This window comes from Astyanax mexicanus, chromosome 1 (assembly GCF_023375975.1).
Source record: "Astyanax mexicanus isolate ESR-SI-001 chromosome 1, AstMex3_surface, whole genome shotgun sequence".
NCBI lineage: Eukaryota > Metazoa > Chordata > Actinopteri > Characiformes > Acestrorhamphidae > Astyanax > Astyanax mexicanus.
Genome location: NC_064408.1, coordinates 110,742,291 through 110,760,636, shown reverse-complemented (window position 1 = coordinate 110,760,636; position 18,346 = coordinate 110,742,291). Strand labels below are relative to the sequence as shown.

The window sequence follows — 18,346 nt, the reverse complement described above, 5'->3', positions numbered from 1 at the left end:
ATATATATATATATATATATATATATATATATATATATATATATATATATATATAAAATCCAGTCTGACTAATATTCCTGACCTAGTTTGTTTTAAAACGCTGCAGTCCAGTTACTTTCCCAGCTGACCAATAACCTTAATAGACCTTCATTTTAGGTTGAATGTTGGTAGTGATGTCAGATAACAAAAAATGTACCTCAGGATAACATCTAATACTGTTCTGTGCCTGCAGAGACTGTGTGTGTGAATGGTTTACACACTCTGGACTGATATTGTTTTTTATTTGTCCACTTCTGATGCTTAATAACTGTGTGTACATTAGCATTAGCGTTAGCCTCGACTCTGTTTTTAAAGAAACTGTTTAGTGCTGGTTTAAAACAAAGCAAGATGTGTGGTTCTCCCATCAGTAAAACAGAACATTTAATTTAGTTTATATAGAATTAATGTTATGTTTTTATGCTTCACTGTAAAATTTTTAAATCTTTTTTTTTACCTTCTGAGCACTCTCCTCAGTGCTAATGGCTGGGCAATAATTTCCGCTAATGGTACCATGAGGACATCAGTTGGAGCTCTGAACACTGAGATTAAAACAAAGGCTTGAAACAGGATTGGGTTAAAATACTCGATACTGGATCCAGTAAAATGGGCCAGATTGACCCTGATCACAGTCTAATGGATGGGATCATAATATCGCTACAACAAAATTGCTGAATGTACACTACAGAAGTTATTTATTAATTGTTTTAACTGATCTGTGTAAAATAAGCAGAAAATATTCATACATACACAAACATACAAGGCAAAAAAGAGAGAGAACATACATTAAAATACATTAAAATATAATAAAAATATGTACAAACAAATTACCACATCAGATTAATTGAAGATAAACAGTAGGTCCAAGAGGGTCATGTTAAATTTCCAAATTGGTATCTCATTGGTCCTGGAGATCAAGTTCATGTAGATGTGTTAGGAACTCAAAAGACATTGAGCCATTCCTACTATTCCCTGTGTAGTAGTGGGTGAGCATTATCCTGCTGAAAAATGCCAGATGGAAGCCCTGCCATTAGACGCAACACATGTGGCCGCAAGATGTCCTGTACCTTTTGCTGACCTGAAATGTCCCTTCTATCACTACTAGGGGTGACGGACTGTCGTATACAACAGCTCCCCATATCATCATCAGCAGTTGTCGCAGTGTGTCACTCCACTGCAAAGGCAGGATGGAAGTGCTCACTATGAGCACTCAATACTCTAATCCGACTGTCTTCAGATCTACAGAACCTGGAAACAGCACTAAAGTACTTTAGGTTATATTGCCTAATATACTTTATGTATCCTTAAACATATCTTTCCCAAAAATGTTGAGCTCATAGAGTTTTTAATGTGTCTTTAGAAGGCTGGAGAGCAAAAGGCCTCTAGAGCGTCTGAGGTTACTTAATAAAGAGTTCAATGTCATTGCCGCACACACAAAATGAAGGTTACTGAGATGAAGGATGGAGAAAAGTTGCTTAGAGGAGAGAGAGACAGAGAGAGAAGGAGAGAGAGCTAATCCCATAACAGCTCTCTTTGGCCTAAGGCTTACCTGTCTGTCTGATTATTCAGAGTGCAGTAAGAGAGGAGCTGACAGGAGCTCCACTGCACTAATCATGTCAACAGTTCATACAACACCCAATACTAATGTAACAAATGTCCCCATAAAAGATGGACATTTTAACATTCTGACATTGTGAGGACATTTCTTTCGTCCTTACAACAGAAAAGAAATGCTTATTACATAAACTTCTGATATAATTCAGGAAAAGAAATGAGCATGGAAAATTCCTTTTAAGGAGGCAGAGAACCAAAGAGCCAGTAAAATGGATGGGAGGCCTGGAATCTACCAGCTTTTCTAGGCAGTCGCTCTGGAGAACACTTGAGCAGTTGGGAATCTAAGGTGTGGCCAGGAAGCAGCTGGTGGGCAATATTACGAGGCAGGCAGAGGCAGCATCCTGGTGGATTTGGGTACAGCAAGACGTGGGGTTGTATAACCAAACCGGTGAAGGACCAACGGTATAGAGTTGAGTGGTGGCCAGCAGGGAAGATACAGGACGCTGGATTTGCTGTCAAGCACTCCCAATATGTCATGTGCTTAATTTGACAAAACATCTAAAAGGGGGTGGTGCCCATCTGATGACCTGCAGTAGCCACTCAACTCTTGGCTAGAGCCGGTGTCTGGAAAGAAGGAATGAAAGAAGAGAGCGATGCCACTGGCCTATAGATGGACCCTAGAACCCTATCATATTTTGGATATCCTTTTGGTTGCAATTAGATAAGAACCATTAAGAACCATATTGTATTTTCTGTAGTAACTCATAACATGATCAGGATGTATCATCAGATATTAAAAAAACATGCTGAGATTAAGCACTGGCAGCTCCTGCCCACCGCAATTACCCCTGTCCCATTTCCACACCCCAGATTGCCAGGTATAGAACACAACTGCACAAAAACAGTGCGCTGTAGCCTTGGAAGTGGGCAAACTGGCTTTTTTTTCTCTTGAACAGGTAATCACTGAGCTTCAGTAAGATTTGTTAACTATAGCTGGCTAATTTACCACCAGCACTAGCATAGCAGATATGGGCATTTTAAGTCATTTTAACATCCATGTGTAGCATTTTTCCACGTACAACTGGGTTATTCTGTGATTTGAACTAAGCTGGTTAACGATGTCATGCTACAACATGCAAGCATGAACTGTAGTCATTTCTTTCTGCTGTAGTCTCTTTTTCATTTAGTACTTATTTACCTTTCTGTTTTATTTAGCTGCATTTAAACATAAGTCAGTTAAAATAGCCTGCAGAGATAGGGACACAAATGCATCTCTCTGCTGCTCGCTGCTGACTGTGCTGCCTGCTTCCGTCCATGTAGAGTCATTACTGTCAGTCAGACATGCCAGGCAGGCAAAAACGGGCATTGCTTCTCCGATGCAATTACTCAACACACATTCAAATTGCTCCAATTGCTGCTTCCCGCTAGCTGGCCTAGCTGACCTACCAATCCAACCCCTCACCACCTCCCCTCACACTCTCTGGAGGTATGTGAGAGGTGAAATAACCCTGCTGGAAATGCACCATCCAAAGCTGCTTTACTGCAGCAGAGAACACTTAAAGAGATACTCCTCTATTTATCTGCACACAGTCTTACTTTCAAGGCTAATCTCAATTAGCTTCTCTGAAAAGCTAATTGAGGTTAAGATCAACTTGGTATTATATAATGTTCTACTTGACACTTACTTTAGTGTCTTACTTCCTACAATAGTGATTTTTAATGCATTGCAGTCTGATAATGTAAATAAGGACACATTAATGTTACATACATATACTGTATACATTTGCATGGATGTATTTTCCTATTGTGTCTACAATACTGACAAGCATGAACATGAAATGTAGGCTAAGAAATGACAGAAACTACAGAGATATTAAGAAGATCTTCTTTTTGATTCGTTTTCCCTCTGGAATTTCAAGAAATTTTTATTCTTCTGTAAATAAGCATGCTAGCGCAATTTTGTTAAAGGGGCACTAAACCTCCTAATTTTTTAGCTTACTCCACCCACAGCTCAAATTTGAAAAAGGCTAAAAAATGGGAGGGGCACTAAGTGATGTATGGGTTTAGAGGCAGGGCAGGAGAGAGAGCTGATTGGCTGAGCTGCAGAAGCAGCAGGGTGCCTCTGATAGTGGTGAGACCCAGACGGTTGGTCGTCAGCAGAGGGGTGGTATTATTTATTGACTGATCTGCATATTATGATGTGTCTGCGCACCAAAGTACGCATCATCTTGCCTATAGCACAGTTGAACCTGAGAGGGCGCTGCAGCTTTTTTTTTTCACTTCAAATGAATATATTTCAGCTATTGATAAAAATATATATATATATGGTTTTGGGTTTAGCAGTAGTCCTTAAGATTTTTTTGTTTAAATTGAAAGGAGTAGTATTTCTGTGACCATCCCAGCTAAACCAAATCTATTAATTCTAATATAATTCTAATTCTGGTAGGTTTTTCCAGGGGCCTTTCTGGCAACAGCAGATTTTGCTGGTTACCAGGATAACCTCAGGGCTGCTAATGGTGCTAATAAAATAGCTACTTTGAAGATGGAGATATTAGCATGGCAAACTAAACATGCATCGTTAACCAACCCACCCCCCACAAAAAAAATTGAGCTGAAACAGAGTAAAAAAAGTTTTGCCTGTCACATTAATGTTGGTAATTCAGCCTGATGTGTTGGATGTGTCCATTTTCCATTAGAAAATTATTTAATATGTTCCTCCAGTTTTACACCACATACATTAGAACAATTAGTGAGATGAGAAACTACATAATACAGTATGTGGCAGTTCTACATTCAAACTGATCTGGAAACTTCCACTTAATACTTTGCAAATTGCCATTGATTTTCAGTGAATAAACTCACACTCAAACCTCTCAAGCCAAACCACTTCCATTTAGATGACCTTTTCAAGTATTGTACTGAATATTTCATGTGACATTTTGCTGGCATTATACACTGATCATCCACATCAACAGCTACATAAAATGATCATCAGGTCATTTTCAGTTTAAAGTTACTCAGTTAACCTTCTATATTATGAGTTTTCATTTTTTGAGTGCTGGGGGCTCCGTGTTAGCAGATAAATCATTAAAATTGTCAAACCCCCCATCCCAACACCCCCAAATCCAAACACACACCAGAAAATAATTTATTGTTTTATAATTATAATAATAATTTATTATAATTTATTAAGGAAACAACATGCTACAATGTATTAAGATATCATTTTGAAACAATACAAGTAGGCAAATGCTGTATACATCTTTATATATTCCTGAACATATACATGTTTTAATCTATTCAGATATTTAAACTACTAAAACCTATTTTACTAATTACTAACAAAGCATCCCATGTGGCTTTGGTTTCTGAAAGTACGGCTCCTCAGACACAAACAGTTTAATACTAAAAATGTATTTTGTTACCTGAGGGCAACACCACGCCATGGAGGCTTAAGACTTGTGAATTGGTTGCATATAGATGACATTATTTAAACTGTATTACTATTTTGTATTTGAAAGTTTGGAATCATGCTAATGTGCAAATCAACAAATACAGAAAATACCAAATTGATACACAATGCCTAACATATTTTTATTGCCCTCTTTTTTCAGATTTATCCAGACAGACCTCCAGTTCTACAGCCTCCACACCAAGCGACAGTGCCTCCAGTCCTTCTCCTAGCAGTCCACCCAAACTCTCTCCGCAATGCACATCCCCATTTGGTCCACGCTTAGTTATGGCCAAACCTAACACCTGTACACGACCTCAGCCAGAGGGTGCAAGCTTTGAATCTGAAGGGCGGTCAGTTGGATGGCTAACAGGGCGATTTGGAAAAGGATCATGCAGAAGGGGACCGGTGAAAATGGAGAGAATTAAAGTGTTGACTGGTGCTGAGGTGGAGAGTGACTATCAAGAACCTGAGTCCATGGATGCAAGGGTAGTTATGGGTCAGGAAGCTTTACTGAAGAATATGGAGACACAAATTGGTGTGCTTCTAGACAAAAAGACTGGTGAAGAGATTTCCAGTTCAGAATCTCATGCCTCTCAAACTTCTACTCCTTCACTGGAGGAACAAACCTGGGCAGAGGGAAAACTCAAACTTGACACTGGACAGGAGAGCCCCAAACCTGACCAGGATTCTTTGTCTTTGACCCCAACCCCTGAAGAGAAAAGCTTAAACCAGCTACTTGAATGCACAGTTCCAGAGCCTGAAACTGCAGACCCTGGACTGGCAGAAAGCAGCACCTTTTTTCCTGACGATGAGGGAGACCCGCTGTCTCTATCTCAGGGTGAAGTGCCTTCCTTGTCTTTTTCCGAGCCCACATACCCTGTTGACCCCCAACGAATCGGCGTCCTTCCTGGACTGGACCCAGATCGTTACTACACAGCTCCCTCCACCCCTATTAAGATGGCCTACTGCTCGCATCTAAAGCAACCATGGCACCCAAGCAGCCCAAGCACAGGTCCAGGATCTCCAACTGATGAATCCGACCTATGCTCCCCTCCTACTTCCCCATCAGGGTCTTATATTACTGCAGAGGGTGGCAGCTGGACATCGTCCTACACGTCCAGCACCTCTCACTCCTGTTCTCCAAATCTCATTGCAGAAGCTGAATTGCAAGAGGCACCTGCTTGCTATGTGGGATCTCTCTCAGAGATTGGAGATGAGCTGGGAGATGAGCGACTTGGAACAGAGAGAGAGCATTGCCTGTGCAAGCCTGGCATGCCAGGACTTGTCGAGGACACTGAATATGAGGAGGAGAGCGTAAAAAGAGAGTCTTGTAGACCAGACTGGGTGACAGAGAACATTTCCCCACACAGAAGCAGCAGTGGCAGAAGCACAGACTCTCAAGATGGCTTTGGGGGATCTGAAACCTCCTTAGTCCAGGCTGAAATTCAGCGAGCCACTGACATAACCCAGCCTTTTGATGACCCAGATCAAGATCTAGAATTGGACCTTGATGCATGCATCTCAGACCAGTTCGTCAGACTTAGTGCCCCTCTAAGCCCAGAAGAAGACTTCCCCCCAGATTTGGCATCTTCTTTCCCATTCACCCACCGACTGGCAACAGCTGCCACTGCCCTAGAGACTGGCAGCCTTACCCCTGCAACTTGCTCCTCAGAGATTTCGGACACTGACAATAACAGCTTGTACAGTGAGATGGGATCTTCTGCTCTGTTTTTTCATGGGTGCTCGAGGGATGACGGACCTGGGGAGGATGGCATGATTCCTGCTTCCATGCTGCCCATCCATGCCAGCTTGATATTCCAGGCAGATTCCATGGAAATAACATTATTCCCTACGGATGAGGAACCTGAAAATGATGTGGATGCATATGCAGCAGGAGAGGAGGAAGGTGATGTAGATGAGTATGATGATGAAGATGAGGATGATGATGTAAATGATGACAATTATTTGGAAGAGCAAGTCGAAGCCATGAAGTCTGCCGCAAGGGATGTGGAAGACACAAATGAGGAGGATACCTCTGCGTCTTTCCTAAATTCACTTTCAGAAAACTCAATAAACGAAGGTGTTGACGAGTCATTTGCTTACCAGGATGACACAGAGGAGTCCATTGATTCAACATCTTGCAATGGGGATGAGGATGAACACTTGTACAGCACAGAGAGACATGCAGAACTTGCTCAGCAATTTCCTGGGCAAGATGGCGACCATGCGCAGTCAATTTCCCCTGTGCAACCAGACGTTCCAGAGTCTTCTGAAAGTGAGAGTGAAATGGAGATCTCTTCTGAATCCTCTGAGCATCCAAATATGGCAACTCCAGCTCATAAGCATATTCCAGTTTTTACTACAAGTGCCGACAACGTGATAATGCCAAAACATCAGGAGGGGGACTTTGCAGACACAGTACTTTCAACAACAGAGACAACAATCAAAGATCAAACTAAGGAAGGTAGACCAGAACCAGATTTCAACAACACTGAAGGAACTGACAATGATTGTTGTTTGGAGTCCAAGCAAACAGGTCTCATAAGAGTTCAGGAGCCAGAAAATCAAACAAAATTAGTAGAACTAGATCAAATAACTGAAACCTTTCGTAAACCAGTCCTTTGCATGCTAGGTGCCACAGCAGCTGGCATGGACCTTGAATTAAACATTCAGGATGACCAGGAGCTGGATCAGAAAAATGGAAACAACTCAGAGTTCTTGGATACTTCACTTCGGCTTGATGACACAGCAACCAATGATCTTAACAAAGGAGTCCCACTTTTGTCGTACCCTAAAGATGACTGTAGCCCCACAAACATACCCATTTGTGCCTACCCTGAGCTGTCTGAAATCCCAGACAACTTAACTCCATCTGATGTTTCCCCATTTGAGCATTCCCTTGATCAGGACAATCTGACCGAAAATCAACCTGGCACTGAAGATGCAAGTCTTGGCTCTCTTAATATGTCCTCTACTACCTACAGTATGCTTGCCATCTCACCAAAGAAAGAAAACTTTGAAAACAGCATGGCAGAAAAGAGTGTTTCATCAGAAGGTTGGGCTCCAACTGAGCCCTTGATATTAGGCGAGTGCTGTGACTTTGAGGCAGAGAATTTGCTTATGTGTGAGATCGCTGGATCATTGCACCACAAGGGGCTTTCTGTGACGCCCAACATTGCTGCCGGAGATGACATGATGGGTGACCTTGAGGACAACAACAGCTACTGTGACACACCAGAGAAGATGGCTGATATTGAGGCTGGCATGTTGGAGTCAAACCTGTCCACGTGGAGATCCATCGAAGATTTGTCAGAGGCGGGAGGAGGAGAGGATGATGCTAACGTCCTTCAGAATCCAGACAGCAATGCACTCATACAATGCCATTCTGAAAAACTACTGGTGACCACATGGAATGATCCAGAAAATACCTGTACCCCAGTTGAGCGATCAACATGCCTTTCATTAAATATCCTTTCACATGATGGGAATGATGACAAGGAACAGACAGCTAACACAGAGTTCAACATTCCAGGAGAAACTGTATCAAACATATGCAAAGATGAAAGTCCTGATCTTTCTCCTAAACAGGCACTGAAGGTTCTGGCTTCTCCTCAAGAACCTCAAGACAAAACTCAGGCTTTAGCTTCTTCAACAATCGATATACCAGACAAAACAAACAACTCTGTTTCTATTTCAGATCCAGTCCAGTCCCAACCCCCTGAAATCCCTAAACAGATCTGCCTGGTAAACACTAAACCCACTGTCTCTGAAAATGAGACTGCTTTTAAATTAACAGGAGGTTCATTTGGTACCTTCACCCCCAGAAAGAAAACATCAAGTGGCTCAAAGCTAGGTGGTTCCTCCTCTGACAAGACTCTGATGCACAAGGAGGCAGTAACTTGCACTGATAACAGAGGTTCAACTGGGAGAAAAAAGCTAGAGAGCAGACATTTAGAGTCCAACCTTCCAAAGAAGGAAAATCAGCAGAACCTCTGTAGTCAACAAGTTAATGAGAGTGATTTCAATGAACCAAAGACTGAAGATACCTCCAAGGGTCAGGACAAAGACAACGATGTCTGCAAACCACTAGAGAAAAAAGGCGATGAGGAGGCTATAACAACATGTCAAAAAGAGGAGGCAAATGATGCTTTGGAAAAGAACAAAGAAAACGAACCAGAAGTTTTGGTGAAGTCAAGTATCTCTGAGACAGATAAGCAAGAAACTCCATACAAAGAACAAAAGGAAGGTGCTACAGAGGCTCTACCTCTTCTGGAAGCAAACCAGAAAGATGTGGATGCCAAAGAGCAATCAAGTATTTCTGAATTAGAAACAAGAGAATCGAATGACACACAAACAGTTTATTTTGAGACTGAGAGGAAAGTTGATACGAATTGTGACATGAAACCAAAGCTACCTGTCCCTAATAACCCCAGAGCACCTCCTGCCATGAAAGTAATGGAAAAAAGTATATCTGAGATTCAGATGAGCCAAACCGCAGAAATTGATGCCGTCCCTCGGACTGAAACTCTCGGATCTAGAGAGACTCAAAATCAACCTTACACAAACCTTGCTATAGAAGAGAAACATGAACAAGACCAAACACCTGCAAGCCCCACCTCCAGTTCTCTTGAGGGACAAGAAGACTCGATAGAGTCAGAGGGTTTAACCGAATCAAATTGTATTGCCCATACAGATCAACAAAAAGCACTTGAACCAAGCACCTTAGCAAGGCTGGAACTTCGAGAAAGCACAGCAAGCACACGAGACATTAACGATAATCATTTAGGGAGTGCTTCAATATTTGAAGCAGAACCGAGCAGGCACACCCTTCCTGCTTCTTCTACAGGTGCACTGGAAGAGGACCTTCCAACCCCCATACAGGAGTCCCAGCCTTCACCTGAGAGTTCCCACTTACACAGTCTACTTACCTATACTGAATCAGCCACGAACGATGGGCCATGTCAGTATAAGTCTCAGAGTCCTTCTCGTGTTACTAGTGTAGAACTGTCAGTGTTAAAGTCAGAGGAAGAAGTACCTGCCTCATTCCCCATACAGGACACACACCAAAAGGTGAATGAGCGATTAACATCACAATCAACAAAGCCATCCAAACAAAGGAACCCAGAAGGTGAGTTGTGAATTGCACTCTTTAGAAATATTAGAAAAACAGATAACAATGTTTTGACTGCTACACTATGTGAGCAAAAGTATTGTTCGTTGATTCTTTGTGAGATGTGAGAATAATAATCAGGCATTACACTAAGTTACAGGCTAAGGTGATCGAAACACACATGGGCCAGGCAAAGACATAAACCATATGCAGGGTCAAAAGCCAGAGAAGTAATCAAACTAAACAACAAAACCAAAATGGCAAAACCAACAAGAGAACCAGACAACAGGCAGACAAAAAAGAGACTTAACACTGAGTTTAATGGAAGTTGGCGATACTTAGCAAAGACAAAAGGCAAACAGATCAGTCATAAGCATCTGTCGATACAGAATAAAGGATGATTTATTCTGCTTTTGTTGGCAGTAACTGTCTCTACTGTCCAGGGAAGGTTTTCTGCTAGATTTTGGAGTGAAGATTTGATTGCATTCAGTCACAAGAGTGTCAGTGAGGTCAGAAAGTTGGATGATCTCCCCCACACTGCACCTCATCCCTAAGTTGGCAATACTTAGCAAAGACAATTGGCAAACAGATTGGCATATATACACAGATTTGATAACAAAAGTGACAAAAACTGTAAGAACTGTTCATGTTTTTCTGAAGGTGGCCTCTGTTGGAGGTGGATTATGGGAAATTAAGTAGTCATTAGCGTATGTGCAGACAGAATTGGGCGTAACTGTCTCTACTGTCCAGGGAAGGTTTTCTACTAGATTTTAGAGTGAGCATTCCTGTGAGGATTTGATTGCGTTCAGTCACAAGAGTGTCAGTGAGGTCAGAAAGTTGGATGATCTCCCCCACACTGCACCTTGTCCCCAACTCATCCTAAAACTACTGAATGGATGGAGCAACATCATTCCAGAGAACACAGTTTTATCTTCCACTGTTCCACAGCTCAATGCTGGAGGCTTTATACCCATCTAGCCCACACCTGGCTTTAAGGATGGTGCCAATAGGTAAATATAGGTTCACTGCTCTGGAGAGTTTTTTGCAGTGCTTCTCTACAGGGACTAGACAAGCTGTTTGATAATGTACGGTATATGTTGACCTAATTGTGAGTTCTTCAGTGTATATTAGATTTGTTGCATTTTTGTGATTGTTGCTGAAATCCTTGACCTTTTTCTCCTTTTGTTCCACTAGTATGCAAGAGACACACAACAGATTCTCCCAAAAGCCCCAAAGCCCTTCCCACTGGATGCATGGGACACAGAGATGCTAGCCCTGCTCACAGAACGTCAAACTTGAACAGCGAAAGAGAGGTGTTACCCTGCATCAATCCCACATTAACCTCCCCTGCTGAAAGAAGGCAAAAGCCAGCCGGAATGCTCACCGATCGGCAGGATGGATGCTCAGTCATCTGCAGAACAAAAGATTCAAATGAAGTGGATTTCTCCCTAAGAAACAACAGTATGTCATACTTGCTAGCAAGCTAACTCAATTTCAACGTGTATGATTTTAAGATGTTAATCCCCTCTTTATTTCTTTCACTTAAATGCACAGTGATTTCCTGTAATGATACAGACAGTGATGGTTCACTTCCTGACCTGGAAGAGCCAGATGTGAGTCTCGTGAGACCTTCCGACCCACAGGTAGGCAAATGAATAATGAATAGCACAGAAGAAGTTAGCAGCTAACATAAGAGGCAATAAGAATTTAAAGCACCATTATGTAGCATTTTAAGCTCACAAATTATTTTCATCCTTCACTGAGTTCTAATCAAGAGAACAAGATTTCTATCGTTGATATTTGGAGCTTAGCAAGCTGCTAACTGCACTCTGTTGCTTTGGTGAAGCGGGAAAAACATCACTTGCAAGACCTGATTAATGCTAAGTCAAATTTGTGTAAAATCCTGTAATATTGCTCTACTGCTTCAGATTAAACTAAATTTATATATTTTTACTTTCAATAGCTGTTTTTTTTATCCACCAAGTTTTTGTAAATAAAGAAAAAATACATAAAAAATTAAACGAAAAAATTAAATCCACCCAAATATTGCAAAAATATTTTTTACGCTATGTGACAAGATGAAAAATACCACTTAAGCAAAACTGAGAATCAGATTTAATGTAAAATGTGTTCCTTTTTATGTAATTTTTTTTGACAAAATGTGGAGTAACCTAACAAGATTTTGGGAGATGGACCATGCCCTAAACTCCTCTTTAAAGCCGCACCCACTTTAAAGCCCAAAAGTCGTCTGAGTTTGCCTCCATATTCCAGCTTTTCAGACAGACATGGATTTTTACTTTCAAATTGATAATTATGCACCTTTTTGTGACATTTGAACTGAAACCTGGCAAATGACCGTTCCGCATATCTTTCAGCTTGTCCAGAAATGTGTGTTTTTTTTTAGAGGTGATTCAAAACATTACCTGTAAATCCCAGCTGCAGGGAGAGCCTAGGAGCAAAAATATATCTATTCTAACATAATGTTGCTTTAATGGAAAAAGTACAAGTGTAATACTATATGATAAAAGTTATATTCCCGTTTACAGGTACATATTTAAAACAGTTAGTGCCTGCCCTCAGTAGGTGTTACAAATTTAAAATGTACTCAAACTTTTCTTCAGTTTGTTCTTCTCATTCTCAAAAAGTGCTGTATGGACTCATTAATGTTGTTTAATTTCTCTCAGATATCACATTCTGCAGTGGATGAATCAGTGAGCAAAACCAAGCAGAGCCGAAGTGAGAAGAAAGCACGGAAGGTGAGGCTTTATTGATCTCAATTAGTAGATTGCTGACGTGTTTGACACACTTAATGCTTATCTCGCCTATTCAGCACCTAACTAATGTTTTTCTGTCATGCTGTCTGTGTTTGTGTGTGTGTGTGTGTGTTTCATCAACACAAGGCTATGTCTAAGCTGGGGTTGAAACAGATCCATGGAGTTACACGCATAACTATCCGGAAGTCAAAGAATATCCTGTTTGTTATCACTCGTCCAGATGTCTTCAAAAGCCCCGCGTCAGATATCTACATAGTCTTTGGAGAAGCTAAGGTTAGTACTTTTATCATACTCACCAGGAAAACCTGTACAACTACTCATTCATGCATTTATCTAATCCGCCAATCGTGTAGCAGCAGACGTCTCAAGTCTCCTGGAAGTTGCGGAAGTCTACCGCATAACAGTATCAGCTCCCTGATGCCCACAGGTCAGATAAAATCTCCCAGAATCTAAAATAAGCTGCTCCCCTTGTGTGCATATTTAGAAAGCTCATGCAAAACAGAGAAGGTTCTGATTGGCCTGTTCTCTTCAAAGAGTCTGGGAATCAGCCAGTCAGGTTTTAATCTGGGTGGGCAGTGTTTTTTTCCATTCTGTACAGGATGCTTTTAGTAAGAAAGAGAAGGAGCATCGCGGCTCCCGTCGAAACTCACTTCTCCTCAGACTACTCTAAAGTATATCCATGTCTGATAAAAGTAAAAAACAATGAAAGTCTTGCCCACTGTACAGTTTGTGATATTAGCATTGCCCAAAAAGTAAAGTTATTAGCCAAAAAGTTCTATTATCCTTTGGTATCTTTTGGTGCGTGCACAATTTTATTTATTTGTTTTACAACTTAGGATGTCTGCAGAAGTGATGCACAAATGTGAGTGATTCTGCAGTTCTGCAGACAGAGACACCATGCTGTTGAGAGAAATCAATAGTCAATTACCAGTTTAGTTAGAGCTGACAGAAAGGCTACAGTAACTAAGAAAAGCATCTCAGAATATATGGTAAACAGCACTGCCAAACCTTCAGGCAGATACAATAAGCTACAGCAGAAGACCATGCCGGGACTTTTGTCAGTCAAGAACAGAAAGCTGAGGCTGCAGTGGGCAAAAGTTCACCAAATCTGGGCTGTTACAAATTATTTTGGTCTGATGATTATTGATATCTGCTGAAATGTACAGAGGGTGGGGCAGAATTTGGCATTTTGTCCAGTCTGTCCTCTGTCCATTACTGTGCTCAGCCTTTGTAAACTTTTAAATATATCTTACTGCAGGTGAAATAGTTGATACAGTTTCTGATTATACATTGAAATGTCTAAATGATTAATAACATCCATAAAGGTATGTTTTTTTTTTCATTTAATTTTAAGTAAATCTTAATGTAGCAGGTTTGTGTTTTGTCACTGACATGTCACATGTAACATGTCAATGAAAATGATAACTACATTTAATCATTTTAAATAAAAAAAATGATCAAATAAATAAAATAATAGTGAATAAAATATAAAATTAGATAAAAAATAAAACTTAAGGTTTAATTGATAGGAAATTAGGATAAAAAGGAGATAAGTGAATAATAAAAATAAAAAACAGTTAAGCTAAAACAATATAAAAATAGAAACAAATTTAAATAAGTTAAAAAGTAATAATGCAAAACTATTAAAAATATAATAATAAAAAAAAATGAGAAGAACTAAAACAAGAAATAAAAGCTAAGAATAAATAAAATAAAGTAAACAGTTACAGGCTGTCTTTTGTCATTTGTAATGTAAATGATACAAAAATGCCCAATGTTACTATTTAAATATGTGTTATATGTGTTATATGTGTTATGTTATATGTAAACATGTTGTTTTTGTGTTTATTTCAGATTGAGGACTTGTCACAGCAGGTGCACAAAGCTGCAGCAGAGAAATTCAAGGTTCCCCTCGATCCTTCACCTCTGACCCCCGACATCATACCCAGCCTCACCATAAAAGAGGAAAGTGAGGAAGAAGAGGAGGTAAACAATAATATTTACTGCTTTTGTAACTTTCTCATTTACAGAATAGTCTTTGACAGATCCTGACATTTTAGGAGTGAAATGTGTATAAAATGTATTTTAGTTACTTATAATTACACTTTCGTAGCGCCTTTTTGCCACGCTTACAATTACATTTCACACTGGTGAGAAGCAGCACCCAATCGCGTACAGCGTACTCTCAACACTGCCCCTCCCAATGTTTTTTACAATTTTTAATTGTAGTTTTTTTACCTTGTAACATAAGTAGATTGGGTTATAATAACAGAGTGAGAAAATCTAGCAACATTTTTTTTCCTGGAACTCTGATTGTAAGAGGGAAAAATGGACAAGTAGAAACAGATTTTTATGTTTTTCTATTTTCTATTTTCTATGTTCAAATTTAAAAAATCGAGCTGATAAATGTTACACTGACTATGTTACACTTAGTAGACCTGGGTATCAAACCCACAATATTTATAAATTGTTATATTGTTATGTATTCTAACCACTGAGCAACCACTGCCCTGTTCAGCGATCAGATTCAAGAATATAATACTTCTATGGATTTTTAAAATTGAAATGTATATTTCTAGTAAAATGCCCCCTATAATTTTCTCATATATTGATTTAGGTTGATTTGAATGCCAGGACTCCTGTTTATACCTGATTTTGAAGAGATTTAAAGATTTGTGTGTAATGTATGAATCATATTCTCTGTATCAGGTGGATGAGAGTGGGCTGGAACAGAGAGATATAGAGCTGGTGATGGCTCAGGCTAACGTGGCCCGCGCTAAAGCTGTCCGTGCACTACGCCATAACAAGAACGATATCGTCAATGCTATTATGGTAAGAGAACAAGTAGCTTAGCTATTTTTCTGAGTGAACAGCACTTTTAGGTTCCCAGCTCTAACACGACCAAACTTTAACTTCAGTTGTAGTTTTATTATTACAAAAATACTAATACATTGGTTGTGAAAAGGTTAACAAAATACTTTAAAAAAATGTTTTTGTCTTATAAATATGTTTATTTGTATTCTTTTATTAGCACTTGATCTTAAGACTAGTTCAAATGTTTAAATGTATGTTTAAAAATACTTTAAGAACTTTAAGAGTTGTTGTTTTAAGAGTTGATGGTTCTATATAGAACTGCTGTCTTGATTAAAACCTTGAAGAATTGCATTGTTTAAAAGTTTAAAGAAAGTGTGGAATAAGTAGGCAATGTAAAATTGTTTATTAAATGTTGAAAATAAAATCTAAATATAATTCAACATTGATTAAACCTTAATATGACATTAATTAATCTGTGAATAAACGTTTAAATGGCAGCTGGGTTAGAGTGTCTGCTAAATGCCTTAAATGTAAAGAAAAAATGAATTTAAACACTTTTTTAAAAAGGTACAATTTAAAGTTAAAATATAAAATACAATAGAAAGCTCAGTCGGGGTGAACTGCAAACAAACTGAACAACTAACAAAAGAAACAAACATGTATAATAATAATAATAAAATCTAAATAAATATCTTTATCTTGTCTATGTGCAGGAGCTGACTATGTGAGAGAAGAGGTCTTGCCTGCCCCCTGCTTCTCTCCCTGGCAAACCCACCACCCTTTCCAGTAATGCTGCTACGTTGTACCTTCCATACCCCGTACCTGCTGAATAAACTCTGTTCCAACCAGAGCTCGCTGTTGTTTCAGTCTTCCTGTTTCAGTCAACTGTAAACCAAATCAATCTGTGATCATCACCCACACACAATCTGATGAATATGCTGGATTTGGCGCATAAAGCAACATTTCTTCACACTTTTAGTCAAAGCAAATGTGCTGCTTTGTAACGTCAGCCATGCTGCTTGTGTCCGAGGAACATTACCCAACACCTACTGAGGCTGTTATTACAGCATCGCCCACAAGATGGTACTGTTATATAAATCGAATAAACTGATAACAGGCCTGCGCACAGTTACCATCATCATACTTGTTATTTATCTTACCATTTTAAGCCTTTTTAAATCCAGGATTATACAAATAATTTATTTTGCATAGGCATAAATACACTGACATGCCACTTTTAAACATAGGACAAAAAGTAGTAATGTGTTCCATGATTTTTGCCATATCCCATAAAAGCTGCAGAATGCTGCACTGACCTGCAGGATGTGTGTGTGTGGTCTCCTGCACTGAATGTAGATGTGATCCTTCTACCAAGGACAATTCTAGCCAGACGCTGCCCATCACGATCATTCCCACCCACTGCGCTGCTCAAAGTGGGTGGTAATGCTTTCTATGGCTATGACATTATAAGATACCTTTATTGTCACTGCAAAGTGTTCAACAAAATTGAACAGCAATCTTGAGGTGCTTAAACATACAATAAATAACATGAATTCAAGAAAAAACTATAATACACAAATACACACAGTGGATAGATGAAAATAGTGCTAGCTTTTTTACCGTTTCTTGTTAAAACAAGCTATGTGAGATAAACCGCTAGCCAATAGTGCCCTGGGTTACTCAAGCTAGCGTTGTTGGATGGCATTTACGCTCCGCTAATGCTCTGGTTAGCGGCTAATGCTAATGCTGCTGCACCCACCCTTAGTGCGGGAGAAACTTCAATAAAAACTCACACTTCTAAGCTTATTGTAAATAAATGGAAGCGCTTTACTCACCCAAATAAACCATTTTAGGAGAGAAATCTGTGTAGATTAACATCCAGCTCTCTTTTGACTTTGAAAGAAAATGTTTTTTTTTTTATTACAGTTTTGTTTACTTTGGCGCTTCCCCCAGCTTTTCCATTAGAAGGGAAATATGGCAACACCCTTGCTCACTTCTATGTAGGCATCCTTACTAGTGTCACTTAGACCAGGAAGTAGACGTTCACTGATTTTTGCATTTTATAATCCTGTGCCCTTTATAGCCCAAAAATACAGTAGCCACATATATTATTAGTATTGTTATTAGGGGAGGAGACAAGATGATCCTCAGGACAGATTGGTCATCTTACATCTCACCATTTTTCTTCCAAAAACCCTCACTTCCAACCAAAATAAACTGGAACTCGTTTTTCCAAATTAAAGCAGAGTATTGCAGGGCCTTGTCCTAAAATTAACCTTGTGCTTGCTCAGATATCATGACCTTGGCAGTGGGGCATGTTCTCACACCGTCCATATTGATTAACGTCCACACTGACTGGATGCCCTTCAGTAAAAAAATTAAAATCAAATGTGAAAGACTTCACAAAAACAAGTGGACTTCACAAGTGGCATGAATGATCTCATTTCTTACAGGTATGAAAATCACTGTTTACTAGCTGAAAACTACCATGGTACTAGGAGTCACCACCAGATTTCCAGAATTTCAAGGAATTTGGAGGATAAAAGGATATATTTATTTATTGTAAATTATGACTTATTGTCACTTAAGTATATGGTTTAAAAG

General features: G+C 39.5%; 1 protein-coding gene across 1 annotated transcript in view; it reads left to right on the top strand.

Annotated features, from left to right (window-relative positions):
* The window catches only part of nacad (NAC alpha domain containing), a 30,227-nt gene extending 13,635 nt beyond the window's left edge, over nt 1-16,592 (top strand). Inside the window, exons 2-9 of the mRNA XM_022679499.2 lie at nt 5,205-10,172; nt 11,349-11,615; nt 11,709-11,797; nt 12,839-12,910; nt 13,055-13,201; nt 14,783-14,914; nt 15,638-15,760; nt 16,456-16,592. Coding sequence (XP_022535220.2) covers nt 5,205-10,172; nt 11,349-11,615; nt 11,709-11,797; nt 12,839-12,910; nt 13,055-13,201; nt 14,783-14,914; nt 15,638-15,760; nt 16,456-16,470 — 5,813 coding nt within the window. The 3' untranslated portion in view covers nt 16,471-16,592. The remainder of the gene's footprint in view (nt 1-5,204; nt 10,173-11,348; nt 11,616-11,708; nt 11,798-12,838; nt 12,911-13,054; nt 13,202-14,782; nt 14,915-15,637; nt 15,761-16,455) is intronic.
* The last annotated feature ends 1,754 nt before the right edge of the window (nt 16,593-18,346 follow it).